The sequence below is a fragment of the Coenobita brevimanus genome, chromosome 26, assembly GCF_032717465.1.
Source record: "Coenobita brevimanus isolate Jiangsu-jjx chromosome 26, ASM3271746v2, whole genome shotgun sequence".
NCBI classification, from domain to species: domain Eukaryota; kingdom Metazoa; phylum Arthropoda; class Malacostraca; order Decapoda; family Coenobitidae; genus Coenobita; species Coenobita brevimanus.
Genome location: NC_136979.1, coordinates 38672298 through 38692074, shown reverse-complemented (window position 1 = coordinate 38692074; position 19777 = coordinate 38672298). Strand labels below are relative to the sequence as shown.

Below are 19777 nucleotides of genomic sequence, written 5' to 3'. Positions count from 1 at the left end.
GGTGACGAGAAGAGACCCTAGATTCAGTGTAAAGACTCCACAGGAAAAAATGTAAAAGGATCAAGTGCAAAGAAGGATGATGGACAAAGCCAAGCTTGGAGAGGGCAAGAACAAGATGGAGAAGAACAGTGATACTGTATGATCTGAACCCCATGCCACATGAGACAAAGTCTGCAACAAGCACAGACATTGCAAAGACAAAGTTTTTAAGGAGGAGATATGGTCTGCCCAAATTAGCCAAGAATCAAAATCCAAGAAGAGACTGAGGATCTGTATGGAAGAGGCATATCAAGCAAGACAATGTCCACAGAAATAGTAATGATGCATGATGAACACTAGATAATGCTTTGACCACCCTCCAGGGGGAGGCTACAACAGAGTACACATATAAAACAGGCACAATGAATTGAAAATTCATGGGAAATACAGGTCACCCCCGATATTCGCTAGGGTTAGGGGACACAGGCCCCCACAAATGGGGAGGGCATCCGCAAATTTTAGACGTTCCCCCCAGAAAATGCCGACAGTGTCAAATTACCTCGATAAGTTCCTAAAAACCGTTTTAGGGACCTGAAACCAGCATAAAACATTTCAAACATATAATGTACTACTACATATAATACTTTAACAATAATAAAGAAGTTGTTAATGTGTATGGTTATAAGAATTTAGGGTAATTCTGTTGCTGATAATTGCCATGGACTCCCGCAGCAGTGTGCACAGACAGTAAAACCCATTCCTAGGACTTGAAAACAAACCCACTATAAAACCCGTAAATGCATTTTGTGGTACCGGGTACATTAATGTTTCCTAAAATGACAGTACAGGATGATATGCAAGCCCTTCTGGGTACAGTGTACTGTACTCGCCATGCGATGATGACAACGAGAGTTTGCAGTATGCTGAACAGCACATACCTACTGTATACAGGGTAACTGCAGAGTTTAACTGTATAGGACAGTATTTCTCACAGATAACATGCAAAAAAGCCTCTTATGAACTACTAGTAACAGCTGATGCTGTGGGAAAAGCAGGAAATACCTTGAAATAATTTTCCAGAAAAATCCACAAATGTGACCCCGCAAATAGCAATCCTGTGAATAGTGGGGGTTACCTGTATGCAGAATAATGCAAGCACAATGAATGGTTAGCATGTTAAGCAAATGTAAGTGGCTACAGTTTACAAATGCAGTACCGGTATCAGTACAAAATACTGTGAGGCTATGGTAACAATAACAACCACTCACATTCTACCTCCTCCAAAGGACAAGGGCACAAGTCTAGACTACTGTAGTCAAGTACATGGGCAGATAACCAACCTACTTCCCACAGTGGTATTCCATGACCAAAATGCCCCTAGTCATTTCTTGTGGATCAAACACATGTGGGACATTTTAACCACTCCACCACCAAATCCAAGGTTCAAACATTAAAACAACTGCTGTGGAAACCCTTTTTTTATTACCCTTTAGTTTTATTACCCAACACTGCCTGGTTTCACTCTGTTGGGACGGGTGCTGGGGGTTGGGGGGCGGCCACAGGTGGAGGAGGAGCAACAGGCTTTTCCATCTTGTTTTCTGAATGAGGCTCTGTGGGCATGACCTCTTCCTTGGGCTCTACAATGTTGATGTGATCTGGCAGTGGAGTGCGTGGCCCTGTCTTGCCAGCTGGGTCCCATGGCAACATGATCTTCACCTTGATACCCAGCACACCTAATTCGATGAAGGATAAAGCATGAGTTAAAAAAAAAAAAAAAAAAAAAAAAAAAAAAAAACCTCATACAAAAATCTAATAAAGACAGTTGAAAGAATTATGGTGAAGTTCACGCTGTACGGGGTAATTTCAACGTGGGATTTTAACACTAATGGCATGAAGGACAGCTTACCATATATTTGCTTGACGACTGGATAATCTAGACCTTATTCTTTTTTAACTATCTAGCAAATTAAGCTCCCAGATGGACAGTAATAATCAGTATAAACAAAACAGTACTTACTATAATCGAAGTGATAAAGCACTCATGAGCATACCCCCAATGAATTAGAAAATGGAGACTGTGCTAGTATGCTGGTGGCTAAATTTGCTGCCAAAAACCAACACAGTGGTAAGCTCATCAGAAAATCATACCCAAAATACTGTTCTATTAAATTCTCCACGTTGTGTATGTAAGCTGATTCGCATTGAGGTAGCTCTACAGACTGCACTATATTAAGCTACCTCTCTTAGGATTAACCCCTGCTGCACTGATTCCTTGCAGGGTACTGTACCTGCCGAGTCAATGTTTTATACCCAACGTAAACTGTACATCACATGAGCAGTGCTGTAACTGATACGGTTCGCCAAACCAATACATGGCTGATATCTGCGTATTTTTCTGGTACCGAACCAATCTCGATTTTTAGTTTACATTATGATATTGGATATGGACAACAGAAATAATAAAATGCCTTTGTTGAAGATTTCGTTCATTGTTTCTCTGATTCTTTGTGAAAGTGTTGTTACCTTGACAGTTTTGTTGCTTTATAAAGAAGTCTTATTAAAAACCATAATAGGTTAAGAATATTAAGTAATAGTACATGGGTGAGGGAATGAGCAAAGTGTGAAGTATATTGTGGACTGGCCATGTATTACTGTGGTGGTCATGCAGGTTTGCGTACAACTGTACAAAAAAGAATCGTTACTCAGGGGTCCGATAAATACGTAACGAACACTAAGATGGCTGCTGTTTCCGAAGGGTTGATACATTCATATCGCCACACTTATTACCTCAAACACAGGAAATGCCTCTTGTAGCTCATGCATAACCAACACTGTTGGATATGCAGGGGTACCAACAATTTTTTAGCCCCCTGCCTGTTTTTCCTAAACCATCGTCGTTTGTCATATTGTTAGCACAAAGTCGTAATGATACTTTTTAGTTGTACATAAATGGTGTACACATGAAGGCAAACTGCCCACAACCATTAGTTCTTACTCCTTATTTCGTACAGTAGTGGCTGGAGTTTATTGCTCACGTAATGCAACTCCGGGATGAGTGAGGCTGGTCACTCTCATCTTCAACATCAAGACCAAATTGTCTAGCCCCGCGCTCCTACACTCCTCACGGGGCAACAGAGAATTAGATGATGACTGAATGAACGAATGAATAATAGTCATCTTCTCACTGTTGTCTACATCAATAAATAATTTACCGCATACAATAAGAAAGAAGGCAGTAGATGGATGCAATAAGGGGACAGTACCTCATAGACGAGGGGATGAACAACTGGCAACTTCATTTAAGCTTAGCTTCAACAGCGAAACAATAATTTAGCTGACGGAAAACATTACATATAGATCTTGCATGTGCTTTTTCATTACCACACTATAGAGGGTTTGCTATATACAGGTATATATACAGAGGTGTATACAGTTGACCCCTGCTATTTGCAGGGGTTATATACAACCCCTCCCCCTGCGAATGGGTGAAATCTGCAAATAATCTGTACCTTCTGCAAAAAATCACTGGTTTCGCTATTTTAACAAGTATTTCCATTACCTACAGACACACTGAGACCTATAAATGCATTTTATGGCACCATTAATACCTCCTAAAAAGGCAGTACTGGTACAGGATGATACACAAGCCTTTCTATGTACAGTGCACTGTACTCCCATAATTATGTGATAGTGAAGATAAGAATGAGAGCAGCGTGGCATATACTTAGGTCCCCTCTTTCAACAGCCTAACAGGATAGGGAGAATGAAGACATGTAGGCAGGTAATAAGGGACGCTACCCAAAGAGCCAATCACAAGCAAGCTCTCATTATGAGAAAAGGGTGGGAATTTTGTGCTGCAAAATACTGAGTGCTGTAGAAAGCTGATGCCCTGTGCTGAATAGCACATACCTATACAGGGTAAATGAACATTTAACTGTATAGGACAGTATTTCTCATAGGGGAGGAAAAAAAAAACAGGAGCACCTGATGCTGTGGGAAAAGCAGGAAATATCTTCCTGTGAGTGTTCTACATAATTTCCTAGAAAAATTCGTTAATATGTGAACCAACGAATGGCAGGAGTTGACTGTATGCACACACACACACATAATGAGACTGGCTGCTATGCCTCAATATACAATGGTCAAGAGTGGCCAATTTCATTTACAATGCATGCCATACTATCAGCTCAATTTCTATCTGCAGACATCTGGCTTTCCTATTAGCTTGATTCAAGCAAACACTGTGTTTAACCCTAATTCAGTCACTCACTAGTTGATCTATGGGGTAGTACTGCAGACTTCACTCCTGGCCAGAAACCTTGGACCTCCCTGCTGTCGTGTGCACTCTAGTGATTATTTATAAGTGTTACTGATCTAACTAATGAGGAAAAGGCTCGTATTCTTGCCTGGAAGCAGAACATCCCTACCAAAGAAACAGCGCAACGAACCAGTCAGAACGGTCGGTGAGGAGAGTACCTTGGTCTTCCACCAAATGCTGTTCTGCCAAGAGAACCTCACCCAGGATGACAAGACAGTGAAGGCTATAGACAAACTCTTACGGCATGATGTACTAAAAACTCCTGATACTATGGCTGAATATCTCAAAGTTAATTCCAAGCTCCTACAAGGTGTCTCTATCCACACCATCCTGCCATCATCCTTGCCAGTCAAGAAACACTTTCTGACCAAACAAATGTGCCAGAAATGCCTTGACTTTGCAAGAAAATACAACGATTGGACCTTAGAAGACTGGAGGAAGGTGATGTTCCCTGATGAGAGCAACTTTTCGTGTTTTCATCCTCATATTAGGCCATTAAGTCCTCATGTCAGTAAAGGAGTGATAGTGTAATGGTGTGGGGTTGTTTTAGTGGGGAAGTGGGAAAGGGAGGCCTCTACTTCCTTCCTAGGAACATGATAATGAATACTGACTGGTATATGCAGATGCTGGACAACCACCTACAATTCTATGACATCCACGGTTGCACATATTTTATGCAGGGCTCTGTCCAATGTCACAAGGCATGACAATGTAGTGCTGGATTGACCAGGTAACTCTCTGGATTTGAATTCCATTGAAAACACATGAAATTAAATGATGGACAGGCTTACACCATGCATGACTTCATCAATGCCTCGCAATATGGATAAGACTCACAACATATGGGTTAAGTGCAGAATACAGTACACTCAACTCTCGATTTGGCAGACCTTATTTCCTGGACACGGGCTGAGGCCGGAAAATACATTACCAAATACAGGACAAATGCCCATACAAGTCCGGGATTCTCACATATAAAACTATAAGCAGTCAGCTGCACAACACAGTATAATTTTAGCATGGATTTGGCTCGATAAACGTCATTTGTAACACACACAAGAAGATATTTTCATACATGAAAAGCATCTTGGCCACCAATCTGCTTCAACCCACCAGTTCCTAACTTGTGGCAATATCCCATTTGCCACTTACCTTTCTCAAATGCCACTATAAATAGTTTATCGCATAACAGTAAAATTTCAGGAAGGCTTGGACACAATAAAATTCATGTAATAAAAACAAATACTGTACAAATTTTCTTACGGACAAAGTCAATGAGATCCATTCCTACTCACATAGTTCACCTGACTCTGTGCGACTAAATACCGAATTGGCACTTTTCACTGAAAATATATACATGTATATATTTTTTTTGCCACAGTGGCTCATACACATCTAATTATCTGAAATCTGCTAAAAAAAATTGTACTTAATGTAACTTAATTAAAAAATTAGGTTTCAGAGCTAAAATGCACCAGTGTTAGCAGATATTTCCCCTTCAGATCATCAGCACGCCTTGACAGACTTCTATTTTGCATAAAACGTGTCAAGTGGGGTTGGTGGAGGATTAGTGCCCCTCCCTGTAAAACAATTAACTCTAAGCCCTTGGCCACCCCGTTTGGGATACATGGCGTCTGGCAATGAATGAAAAAAATTTATTTTGAGTACAAAACAATGTATATTAATTGTACATCAATATTTATACAAAACAAAAGTCCGTCAAGGCGAGTTGTTTGGCAAGAGGCAAAACACATCTGTTAACTAAGAAATTTTCACTCTGAATCCTGATTTTCTATTGATAATTAAATTAAGCACAAACTTTTGACTGAATTGCAAATAATTAGCTGTGCAAACCTATATGGTGATAAAGATTAAAATATTTTCCAATTAAAATTGCCGATTCTATTCAGGATTGAGATCACATTCGATGACAGTATCTCGATCAGCTGATTAGTGGTTGGCCAATATTAGCAGATATTTCCCCTTCAGATCATCAGGATGCCTTGACAGACTTCTGTTTTGCATAAATGTTTATTTTAAGTACAAAAAATGTATCTGCATTGTAAATTGATATTTATTACAAAACAAAAGTCCGTCAGGGCGAGTTGTTAGGCTAAAGGCAAAACACTCATGCTAACTTTAAATTTTCGCTCTGAATCCTGATTTTTATTAATAATTAAATTAAACACAAATTTTTTTCTGAATTTCAAATAATTAGGTGTGCAAACCTATATGGTGATCATCATCATCATCATCATCTGGACCTCCTTCCCCACCTTAGGCACGGTGAGGGGTAGCAATGTCCAGACAGCACAAACCTGCCCAATCTAAATAGGTCACACTTCCATTCACTCACCATTCAAGCCCCCGGAATCCTGGCTCTACTGGATATGCCAAAACATTCACCACATTCTGCAGCTTCACATAAACATATCTGATTGAGTCAATCTGGACACTGCCATGCTCACAAGGGATGCCAAAATCCCTGATCATGCACTTCTCTTCACAAAATTCATCCAGCTAGCTCGAGATCTTGTCAGTTCCCTACCCTCACCGACTTCAAAACTTCTCTTCCTCACACACTCATCCACCATATCTCTCCACCTCCTCCTTGGCCTACCTCGCCTTCTCCCTCCTTCAAATTCGTTCAGGTATACCTTTTTCACCACTCTATTGTTATCCATTCTTTCCACATGACCATACCATCTCAGGGTCACACTCTCTTCGATTCTGGTGTCCACCGACTTCCTCACTCCACATCTTTCACGAATCACATTATTTCGTATCCTATCCACCCTCTGTACTCCACATACATTCAACAGCAGTCCCATCTCCACTGCTCTTACTCCTGACTTTACATTTTCATGCCACACCATAGTCTCACCCATAAGTTAGAGTTGGCACTAACACTCCCTCATGTATGCCACGTGCAGCTGCAACACTCAAGCCTCTGTTTCTTATCAAGGCTTTCATTGCACCAGCCACTTTTCTTCCTTGTGTCACTCTACTTTCAACTTCTTTTGCATATTTTCCTCTTTTCTATCACTGTACCCAAGTATTTGAACTCTCTCACCAATTCCAGTCTCTCTCCATTCACTGTGACATCACACTGGGAGTTACCCTCTCTCTCAATAACCATCACTTTACTCTTCTCTACATTTACTCTCAAGGCTCGACACTCACAGACATCAGCAAAACTCTGCACTAGCCTACCAAGTTCTTGTTCGGTACTTGCAAGCAGTACTGCATCATCAGCATACAACAAATTTGAGATATTCCATCCATCATCATTCATTAGGTGGTGGCGACCATCATCCACTCACTTGATGTAGCGCTGCCTAATTCTTCCTTAGCCTTTATCATTCTTTTTCTGTGCCTGCCCTCCTCTCTTCCTATTTCTCCCATCTTTCCTGTCACTACTTATTGCTTTTCTTTCCTTTACAGGTGGCTTTACATTGAGTGACAAGCCAAATGGTTTCCTGTAAGCCAAGAAACCATTTACAACGCTGGGTGGTAACCACATAACCAAACCGCACGTGCTCCCTACGTGTCAAGTGGGTTGGTGGAGGGTTAGTGCCCCTCCCTGTAAAACAAATAACTCAGAGTCAAATGGCCACCCCGTAAGGGATTATGGCATCTGGCAATAGATAGATAGATGGATAGACCATTCATTACCAACGCCATCCCTCTCTCCCTTACTCGTGTTTTTACTTCTCTCATCACCACATCTCGATTCAGTCCAAGATAGAGTTTTTTTTTATCTCAGTCAGCTGATTAGTGGTTGGCTGACCTTGTGGTGTTCCATTCCTTGTTCATTTTCCTCTTTTTCCTCAGCTTTCGGATCTATCATACCCTCCACATTCTCGTCAACGACTGTCTAAACAACCATTCTTAGGGTTGTAGCTAGCAAAATACAGTTATTGTGTCAGTTATTATTATTGTTATTGTTTGTGTTATTAATTTATGTACTATGTATGTTAGTTATGTTGGTATGGGTAGCCTACATTCCAGAATGCTCTAGAATATTGGAATAACTGTCGGACAATATTGGAGAATTCGGACAGAGTATGGTAATAGTCCGGGAATGGCATGTGGGGCTGGACTTTTGCGATTCCCGGACTGGTCTCCCCCCCCCCCTTTTATACTGGCAAATCGAGGGTTGAGTGTACTTCCAAAATTTGGCAGACAACATACCCAAACATCTCCAGAATGTAACCGAGGCCAAGGGTTACATGACCAAATATTAAGATGCAGTTATGCTGCACAGTTTTGCCTGTATCATTAATACATTCTCTGCCTGGAGTGTGATTTTTATTTACATTATGCTCTGTGCAGTCAGTTTCGTGTGTGTGTGTGTGTGTGTGTGTGTGTGTGTGTGTGTGTGTGTGTGTGTGTGTGTGTGTGTGTGTGTGTGTGTGTGTGTGTGTGTGTGTGTGTGATAAACTGAAGAGTGTGACTGTTTTCTGATGGTGTGTGTATGGCTGATTGTGTGTAAGCTACTAAGAGTTGTGTGCATAAATGACAAACAGATTCATGTACAACATCAGAATTAATATTTAGCCTGGTGGAAGACATTGTGACCAAAAAGCACTGTTCTCTTCAACCAGAGAATCTTCAACAAAGGCTTTTCAAAGTAAATAAAATATACAGTGCTTGACTGAAGATTGTCTTAAAAATCTAGAAAAACATATTTATACTTGTGTGTGTAATGTGAGCCACTACAGTACACTGTTCTACCTATGTATGTGGCTGGCATACAATGAAATTCAGCATTCATGTTTTATTTCATGGAATGCAGTTTTAATCATGTGCTTCAGTAGCAAGGTAGACCCACTCTCAGGGATTAAAGCAGGTGTATTTTCACTATGAATCATCTCTGTTGGCTGATCTGGCCTACAGCTATAGCTGGCTAATGATAAAATGTTACGTACTTTAAGTGTAAACACAGTAGAACCTCTTTGGTTTGGACCCTGTTAGTCCTGATTTTGGTTAATTCGGACATAATTTTAAAATTATGAAATCCAAAAATATGTCTAAAATAATTCTAAATCCATTTTCACTAGCAGGGCAGAAAGTGACTGGCATTTATTTGGTCTCAGATCACACTAGGTCACAGCATGAGCCCCACTGTTGAAACACAAACGAGCATTCATACCATCATCTAGCTCAACTCCCCCCCCCCCTTTTGTACAGCATTTCAGGTCAATGCTCTTTAACATGCCTCTTACTGTAAATGGAGCCTCTGGAAAGACTAAAGGTGTCAAAAGGATGCATTTAACATTATGTAATGCTGATAAAAGTGTGAAATTGCAATGAATCTGGTGAAAATAAAAACCTCTGAAGCGGCCATCAGACACAACTTAACTAGAAGAGATTATTTATAAATGGTACGTACAGCAGCGATTACGCAGAGTCTATCTATCTATTGCCAGATGCCTCAATCCCATTCGGGGTGGCCACAAACAAATCGCCTCCACGTCGCCCCTCACCATTTCACTGCCCCGCTCCCAAATCACCCCCCCCCCCCGCTCTCATATACCTCTCCACCCCATCCCTCCATCTCATCCTCGGCCTCCCCCTCCCTCTTCCCCCCTCTACCTCACTCACATACACTCTCTAAGTCAGTCTTTCACCCTCCATCCTCTCCACATGGCTAAACAACCTCAGTGCATTCCTCCTAACGCTTCCTATCACATCCACATCCACACCACAACGCTCATTTATATTCTCATTTGTCAGCCTGTCTCTCCATGTTATTCCAAAGGCTCCTCTTAAATAACTCATTTCCACTGCTCTCACTCTTGACTTGTGTCCTTCCAGCAACGTCCAAGCTTCACTTCCATACGTTAGAGTTGGTATCACAATACTGTCATGTAGTAACTTTTTCACTTCCATACTCACTTCCCTGTTTCTTATCACTGCTTTCATGGAACCAGCAACCTTTCTTCCCTGCTGTACCCTTTCCAGCACTTCACCCTCCAAATCTCCATCCTTACTCATCACACTACCCAAGTACTTAAACGTGCTCACATTTTCCAATTCCTCACCATCCAACCTCGCTGTACATTCACTGACTTCACCTCTCTCAAAGACCATCACTTTACTCTTCCCTACATTCACCTTTAGATTCCGTTTCTTACACACTCTCCCAAACTCATCCACCAAGCCTTGCAGCTCTCCTTCATCTTCACTCAATAACATCTGCAAACAACAGTACAGGGAGTTTCCAAACACTACCCTCTCTCACCAGGGCCACTCCAGCATCCACTACCCTACCTTGTACCTCTTTTATTACCCCATCCACGTACAGACTGAACAACCATGGAGACATGACACATCCCTGTTTCAACACAGTATCATCTGGAAACAACAGTACAGGGAGTTTCCAAACAATACCTCTCTCACCAGGGCCACTCCAACATCCACTACCCTACCTTGTACCTCTTTTATTACCCCATCCATGTACAGATTGAACAACCATGGAGACATGACACATCCCTGTTTCAACCTAGCCTTCAAAGAGAAAAATTCACTCAGTTCACCATCCACACGCACTGCAGCCTTAGCACCATCATACATACTATTCACAGCATTCAACAACTTCCCATCTACTCCATATATTCTTAATACTTTCCACAATCCTTGTCTATCCACCCTGTCATATGCTTTCTCCAAATCCATGAAAGCCGCATACAACTTCTTTCCCTTCTCTAGGAACTTTTTGACTAAAGATCTAAGAATGAATATCTGATCTACACAACCTCTTCCCTTCCTAAAGACTCCCTGTTCTTCTCCAACTAATTCCTCTGTTCTTTCTCTAACTCTATCAATAAGTATCCTACCAGAGTCTATCTATCTATCTATAGCCCGACGCCCTAATCACGCAAAGGGTGGCCGCAGACAAAACGCCTCCAAGTCGCTCTGTCACCCACCATTTGACTACCCTCCCCCCAACTCACCCCCCCCTCCCTCATATACCTCTCAACTCCATCCCTCCACCTCATCCTCGGTCTACCTCTTCCTCTCCCTCCCTCCACCTCACCTACATACACCCTCTTAGTCAGTCTTTCATTCTCCATTCTCTTCACATGTCCAAACCACCTCAGTGTATTTCTCCTAATCTTCTCAACCACATCCACATCCACCCCACAGCGTTCCTTCACTTCTTCATTCATCAACCTGTCCCTCCACGTCACTCCACATGCTCCTCTCAAGTAACTCATTTTATTTCATAAATTGTGGAGGGGTTAGTAAACTCTCAGCAGACCTTCCCTACAAAGTGCAAGGCATGGGTGCTGCTCAATCACCACACAGTGCACTACTAGCCACCTGTTGCCACCATAGCACAAATTTGTTTGTAATTTTGTGCCAAAAAATTTCAGTGCTGATGATTACTGTACTTGATAAATTTTGGTTTAAACAGATTCTTGAACATTCTGATGGACAAACAGTAATTCTTGGTACAAAAGAAAAAAAAAAAAAAATCATAAATTATGAAAATGTCTGTTGATGCTGTCGGGTGAGGCACTTCCTTGGTTACCACAGCAACCCCATACACCTTTCCACACGATAGTGGTGTGACAGTACATCCCAGTAAACTGGCTATTATAATGCTTTCTGTAAGCTTTTCATTCTGTTATTAAACACAAAGATGTCTGTTATACAAAACAACAGTACTTTGCTGACTACACCGTAAAATAACTGTGATGGAGTGTTAAGTTCAGCTTTTAATATGCTTACAAAGATAATTTATAAATTGTGGAGATCTATGAGTCTGTCTGGTGTGGGGAAGCTGTGTGGGGTTGGTCTTTTCACTGAAAGCCACTGTCCCAACCTGACAGTTAAAACTAAACCTAACCTAACCTAGCTTAAATGTACTTAATAATTTAACCATACCTAACCTAACCTAACCTCCAGTTGAGAAATGGGAAACGAAATCCAGAGTACATTTCATCCATTTTGCCCTAAACAAACAATTGTAGGTATGCCTTAAGGAAATTGATGATGATAATAAAGAAAATTTTCATCAGGAAAAGGTCATTTTACCACCCTGAAAATAGAAACATACAGAACACACATTTGAAGGGAGTTAGCACTCGCTGATTCTCAATGAAAAGACTCACCGGCTGCAAGTGCGACTGGTTCATCCAAAAAGCCACATGACGACAGTCATACAAACACACGCAATGGTTGTAGCTGATTCCATCGCAAGACTTTTCTTAAATTCTTTACATTAACTCATTTAAGCAAAGATGGGCCTGAAAATCATGAATGGATAACAACATTTAGGCCATTTTCAAATCCTACATGGGCTTTATTCCTTTAATGACCATAATTTTCACTGTAGTTCCTTGCCTGACCCTTACCTCAACATAACAACACTACAAACTTCATTCGGTTATTTTTGTGAACACACACACACACACACACACACACACACACACACACACACACACACACATACTGTTGAGAAGAGGGATTTGCCAATTAGGTAGTGCTGGAGTATTCCAGATGATTCTTGTATTTTTTTGGTTACTTATCAGAGTTGCCTGCTAGCCTGCTATTTGTGTGTGGAGTTATTTCGTAAAGTTATGCATTAAATTTTATGCTCTTTTTCTCTATAATGTTTTTATTTATGTTTATACTGCAAGAGGGGAACAAGTCAAGAGTGAGTGCAGTGGAAATGAGTTAACTGAGAGGAGCATGTGGAGTGACATGGAGGGACAGGTTGATGAATGAAGAAGTGAAGGAACGTAGTGGGGTGGATGTGGATGTAGTTGAGAAGATTAGGAGAAATACACTGAGGTGGTTTGGACAAGTGGAGAGAATGGAGAATGAAAGACTGACTAAGAGGGTGTATGTAGGTGAGGTGGAGGGAGGGAGAGAGAGGGGAAGACCGAGGATGAGGTGGAGGGATGGAGCTGAGAGGTATTTGAGGGAGGGGCGAGTGAGTTGGGAGGGATGGTAGTCAAATGGTGGGTGACAGAGCGACTTGGAGGCGTTTTGTCTGCGGTCACCCTTTGTGGGATTAGGGTGTCGGGCTATAGATAGATAGATAGATCTCAGTTTGTATGCTAAATAATTTAGTGTGTTATGTAATGTAAGAAATCTGGATATTTTGGATGTCTCTGAGCTGGTAACTGTTCCTTCCCCGAGAATATACTGTAGCAGATTACTCTAGAATATAGGAAGCTTATATAAGGATGGGAAGAGACTGAAGTAGTTCAGTTCAGTGTCAATGCAGTTTGTGAAGATTGTATAGCTCTGGTACTCGTGAAAACAATGTGGTGTAGTTGGCAAGCATTAAGTGTAACTACAGTATTTGTAAAATAAAGACAAAGAACTTAAGAAGCCAGTGTTTATTTATGCCTCAGCTGATACTGTGTGCTGAACACCGAAATGCTGACCATAAGAACAACAACTCACTGGGCAATGTCCTTCCTATACTGTAATACTGCTGTTGGAGCCTGTAGCAGTGTGGGATGGGGACATAATATATATGTATATATGAAGTTAATTAACAAATACCGTACATAGAAAATGTTTTTGGTATGGGCTGGTTGGAGATCGCCCTGATGGTTCGGGCAATTGGCAGATCCAGACAACCCTTCCCCCCATGTGGTCCGGACTAAAGAGATTCTACTTTTAATTTTTTTCGTTTTATGGCAAATGGCAATTCAGCCAAGATTTTACACACGGTGCTCTCAAGTGTAAATGCTGTTTTATTTGAGAAATGACCAAAAGTTTCCACGTTATGCATTTCATATATTGTGAATTACCAAGACTGGGCTTGGTTGTTAGAAGTTAAAATCTTTAGATTCACAGAAGATAAACCAACTTCCGTATCTGATGCCCAATTGGCTTCTGATTTTGCTTCATTTTTTACAACTAAGATATCTCACATGAAAAATGATTTAGACAACAGTTCTTCTAGTGAAGTGTACTCAGTTGACTTTCAACCATGGCACACAGGGGGTCATTTGCTTTCAACATTTCATCCAATGGATGTAAATAAAGTCAAATGTTACATCAGAGAACTTAACAAAACATTTTGCCCGCTCGATCCGTGTAACTTGTCACAACTGCCTGATGTGTATGAGCAGGCAGCAGACTTTATCTGCAACATAAATAGATGTTTCTTAGAAAGTAATTTTGTGCAGTCTGAGAAACATGCCTTGCTTAGGCCTCTAATCAAGAAACCTGGCCTTGATGTCGAGAACATGACAAATTATTGCCGTCTCTAACCAGTCTTTCATATCCAAGATTAAGCGTGCCACAATTGATCAACTCTTACCACTACTGGGACATAACAGAGTTGTTCCTGTTGTTCAATCAGCATACAGAAAATATCATTCAACTGAAACTGCATTTACAGGAATTCATAGTGACTTGGTGGCTAACACCTGTGGTGGAATGTCCTCTCTCCTGGTTCTGTAGAATCTGTCTGCAACTTTTGATACAGTAGACCATAAACTATTGTTGGATGCTCTGTATTTTTATGGCATTTGTGATAGTGCTCTTTTGCTCCTTAAGCCGTATCTGTCCGACAGATCTCAGAGAGTGATTGTTGATTATACTAGCTCTGATTCTGCTCCCCTTCTCTTTGGAGTCCCTCAAGGACTCTAAAGAGAAGGGGTCTAATTCTATTTACAGTCTGCATGAGTAGTTTATTGTCTTTACTTGATGCTCACGACGTGTCCCATCATTTTTATGCTGACGACACCCACCTCTAAATTAAGATGTCGGATATCAACGATACTATGATTAAGTCTGAATCTCTCTCTCTCTCTCTTTTATAATGCTAGGAAGAAGGAACCAAAGGCCACAAGCCCGCAATAACTGTTCCTTCCAAGAGAAAAACAAAATACGAGACAGCCAAATTCAAAATCCGATCATTTCGAGATGCCTGGACACACTGTGTTTGAAAGACTGGAGATCATGATATTAAGATCTGGATGGTTAGGAAACTTAATCTGAATGAGGGTAAAATTTAGATCATCATCACCATCAGAGGAAACACAAGGGGTGACGACAGTGATAATGCCCTGGCTTTGAACACTGGCGTGTCACAGCTTCTTCCAGTCAGTTCTGTTAGAAATCTGGGTGTTTATTTTAATTTAAAGTTAAATTACAAAGAACACATTAATCAAGTTGTCAGAGGCTTTAACATGCATATTAGAAATCTGTACTCTGTGAGAAAATTCCTGAACAGACATTGTCTCTTAACATTGGTCCATGCTGTGGTCTTGTCTTACAAAGAACACATTAATCAAGTTGTCAGAGGCTGTAACATGCATATTAGAAATCTGTACTCTGTGAGAAAATTCCTGAACAGACATTGTCTCTTAACATTGGTCCATGCTGTGGTCTTGTCTTGCGTTGATTATTGTAATTCACTGTGGACTGGTCCCCCATATAATATACTAACAAAAGCTCAGTATGTGTTGAACAGGGCAGCATGGCTTAGCTTTGGTCTTCCTCCAAGAACCTCGACTACACTGTTCCTAATTGAGTTGCATTCGTTACCAGTAAAGCCTAGAACTGAATTTAAACTGTGTCTTATTACATTCAAGGTTCTTAAGTTTGGTGGACTGAAGTATCTTGCTGAATTGTTAAAACTTTCATCGGCACACCCAAGTGCGATGCTACGTAATGAAGATGATTCCTTGCGTCTTGACGAGCCTGGAGCCAATTACCAGTCATCTTTCTCTGATCGTCCTATTGTGTACAGAGTCCCTAGATTACAATAAGAGATTGTCATTGTCCATCAGACAACTCTCTTCTGCTGAATTCTTTAAGAGACAGGTGAAAGCCTTTCTTTTAAAAGCGAAGACTCACTAGTGTGATAGCTGAGCGGGAGGCACGGTGCGTCCAAGGCCCCCTTCCCGTTGCCTCCCCCTAGACACATGGACACTGACCCAGGAGAAGCCTCCCCTGGGGACACCTGTCTCTTGCTCTGCGCCGTCAGCTCCACCGCTCGCCGGGTCGCCCCTGTTGCTGAAGGTGAGGGGGAGTAGAGCTCCCCCCCCCCCCAGTAGAACAACCCAACGAGGGAAGCGACAAACGAGGGGTGGAGGAGGGGTCTCCTCCTGGGTCGGTGTCCATGTGTTCGGGGGTAGGCAGCGGGAAGGGGTCCTTGGGCACGTCATGCTTCCCGCTCAGCTATCACACTAGTTCGTCTAGCTTTTCAATTTTTCAAAGCCTGTATTTTTAAAAAATGCAGCGACCTGGAGAGTGGTACTATATCCCATGATTTTTGGATTTAATTACTGCCACTTTTTTTCTTTTCTTTTTTTTAAACTGATGAAGTTTGTATCGTATATGAGAGATGTCACATTCATCCACCATCCAATCCTATGTTGCCCTATAAGATTCGTAGGAGCCTGGGGCTAAGCAAGTTGGTTCTGACATTAAAGATGTGACCAGCCTCACTCATCCCTGAGTGGCACCATGTGAGCAATAAACCACAACCACCCCTTGGATTTAAACCATCACCAGCTCAATCGGACTGGAGCGCCATAATTACTTAGCAAACCACCAGGTGCCATAATTTGGTTATATGGTTACCACCTAGCATAACAAACGGTTTCCCGTACCATCTGAGTGTATCACAATTCTTGTAATTGTAAAAATAATGTATATATGTGTCAAGCGCTAGTGACTATGGAAGAACTGGCACTTCTGAGAAACAAAAGACCAGATTATTATTATTATTACTATTATTATTTGCCGAATAACTAAGTGTTGCATAATCGTACTTTTAGTTAAGCCTAAAGGTTAAGGTACTGTATGTGCTTTTATGTTGTTTCCTAATATTTGGCCAATTGCAGACATTACTTACTTTTAAGTATTAATGTCATATTAACATTTTAAAATAAAAAGGTAAGGTACAATCATCACTTTAAAGCTTCTTTAAAAATGCAAATAAAAAAGCAAAAGGAATTGTGATATTTCTATCTATCTATTGCCAGACGCCTCAATCCCGTTTGGGGTGGCCACAAACAAATCGCCTCCAAGTCGCCCTGTCCCCTGCCATTTCACTACCCTGCTCCCAACTCACACCCCCCTCTCTCATATACCTCTCCACCCCATCCCTCCATATTTCGATGTAATTTATTAATAGCAGTATATATATATATATATATATATATATATATATATATATATATATATATATATGATATTTATATATATATATGATATTTATATGTAATTTATTAATAGCAGTATATATATATATATATATATATATATATATATATATATATATATATATATATATATATATATATATATATATATATATATATATATGTATATATATATATATATATATATATATATATATAAAATACTGTAAAGTAGCCACATTTTTCAAGTTAGATTTAGAAACGAAATTAGATTTGCAGGTAACAGCCGGACTTCACACATTTCTTAAAGTCTGAGAATGGAAGTGGCAATTAACTTGTGCATGTACATTTTAAGTACAGTATACAAACTTTACTGAAGAATGAAGATAAATAAAATGTAATATGAAAAATCGCATTTCTGGTTACAGCTCTTGTGCCATCGAATGTAAACATTAAGCTTAAGTAATACCACTGATGGAACATAGCTGGTGTATATGTATGTGTGTGTGTGCGTGATCAGTTTGCTGCCTGACTTACAGGTTCCCACCTGTCCGACACAGCTCCCTGACAGACGACTAACCACACTAGTATTACATAACGGTCTAAGTATTATGTATGTTGTAGTTCAAATATTACCATTCAAAACAGTGAACAGAATGTGGGATAAGAACATATTTTTGGAAAAGAATCATCATTACAGTTTCAGTTCAAACCTAAAAACATGAAAAAAATAAGTGCTCGAAAACTTATGTGATTCTAAGGTTATTGAGTAAAACAAGCATTTATATTTTGTCATTACTTAGCTCATTCCAATACCATTCTGGTTACCAGATAATTTTCCCCTTTCTGACAGATACCAACATTTATATATTTATGTATATATTTAATCAGCTTTTGCTTGTCAACTTACAGCACTACATTTAAGACTTGCAGCATGGTTAATGATGACCTTACTGTGCCTCAAATGAGGTCTGCAGATAGGCAAGGGCTAATCTCTTAGCTAGTTTGCCAACGATGGCCTCCTTCCACTGATAATCACTTCTCAGTAATGCATATTTTCCCTTATTATAATCTTTATGTATACTCTGCACATTATATATGGAAATGCAACCACTGTTCTGCAGGGTTTTTGCAACTAGTCATCTAATTCATTCCTGGTTAAGTGGCATTTGTCTCTGAGCAATGAATTTTACATGAAGGGGCGACTGCTTTCAACTGGATCCACTTTAGGACTGGATGATAGTGGGAAGGCGCAATATGTACAACAGTTCTTGCTACTGCCACAGTAGCTATTCGCCAGAGAGCTTCAATACCCAGGCAGTCCAAATATGGGTCAGGAATGAGTTCCAATCTATCAACATTTTCCATACAACAAATACTGTTAGGTGGGAGAAATCTGCACACCAAAAAACCTGGATGCACTGGAACTTAAATAAGCACTCAATTTGTATTTTACTGAGGAATTTGTGTGTGTGTGTGGGGGGGGGATCAAAACAGGCAACACAGTAAGAAGTCAAATTCCCTCATGGGAAGATATTTATGAGGACGCAGTAGTATTTCTCTCGAGGTTTCTTCAGTGACAAATCAGGCACTTACTCACAAAAACAGCAAATCTATCACAATATTCACATGTACTTATCTCACCATGTTCCAAAAGCCTTCTACACCTACATCCCTCTCCTCCCACACAAACAAAGAGGGGAGGGGGGTGAACATGTCCTATAGATAACTTGTCTGTAAGACTTGAATGTGTACAGCAGAACTGCCTGCCCATGTTAGCTATATACAGCTACAATGTGTTGAAGTTAGGATTTAAATTATAAGTATTTGCCAATGTACTTACCCTGACGGAGGTGGACATGCCTTACTGCTGTGTCAACATAGTGACGGCGGGGTTCACCAGAGTGGATCATCAGTCCATCTGTGAATTTCATGCTCTTAGCTCGCTGGCCTCTTAGCTTTCCAGACACCACCACTTCACAACCCTTTGCCCCAGATTCCATGATGAACCGAAGAACACCATAACATGCTCTGGTGAGGAGAAAAGTCACCAGGTTAGTATAATGCTCGAAGAATTCACAACAAATACCAACAGTAACAGCCCAATAAATTTATTTAGCCTCTTTCAGTCCGATGAAATTCTATCTATTGCCAGATGCCTTTATCCTGTAAGGGGTGACCACAAACAATCACCTCCGTGTCGCCCTGGTCTCTGCCACTACGCTGCCCTCCCCCTAGCTTACACACCCTCTCTCATATGTCTCTCCACTCCATCCCTACTTCTCATCCTTGGTCTCCCCCCTCTCTCTCCTCCCCTCCACCTTACTCAAATACACTCTCCACATGACCA

The 19777-nt window shown here is 40.7% G+C and overlaps 1 protein-coding gene across 1 annotated transcript in view; it reads right to left on the bottom strand.

The window, feature by feature from the left end:
• Window positions 1-1442: 1442 nt before the first annotated feature.
• Window positions 1443-19777, bottom strand: part of RpS3 (ribosomal protein S3) — a 51487-nt gene continuing 33152 nt past the window's right edge. The window contains exons 4-5 of the mRNA XM_080268181.1: window positions 19271-19458; window positions 1443-1712 (exon numbers count right to left, since the gene is read on the bottom strand). Coding sequence (XP_080124307.1) covers window positions 1498-1712; window positions 19271-19458 — 403 coding nt within the window. The 3' untranslated portion in view covers window positions 1443-1497. The remainder of the gene's footprint in view (window positions 1713-19270; window positions 19459-19777) is intronic.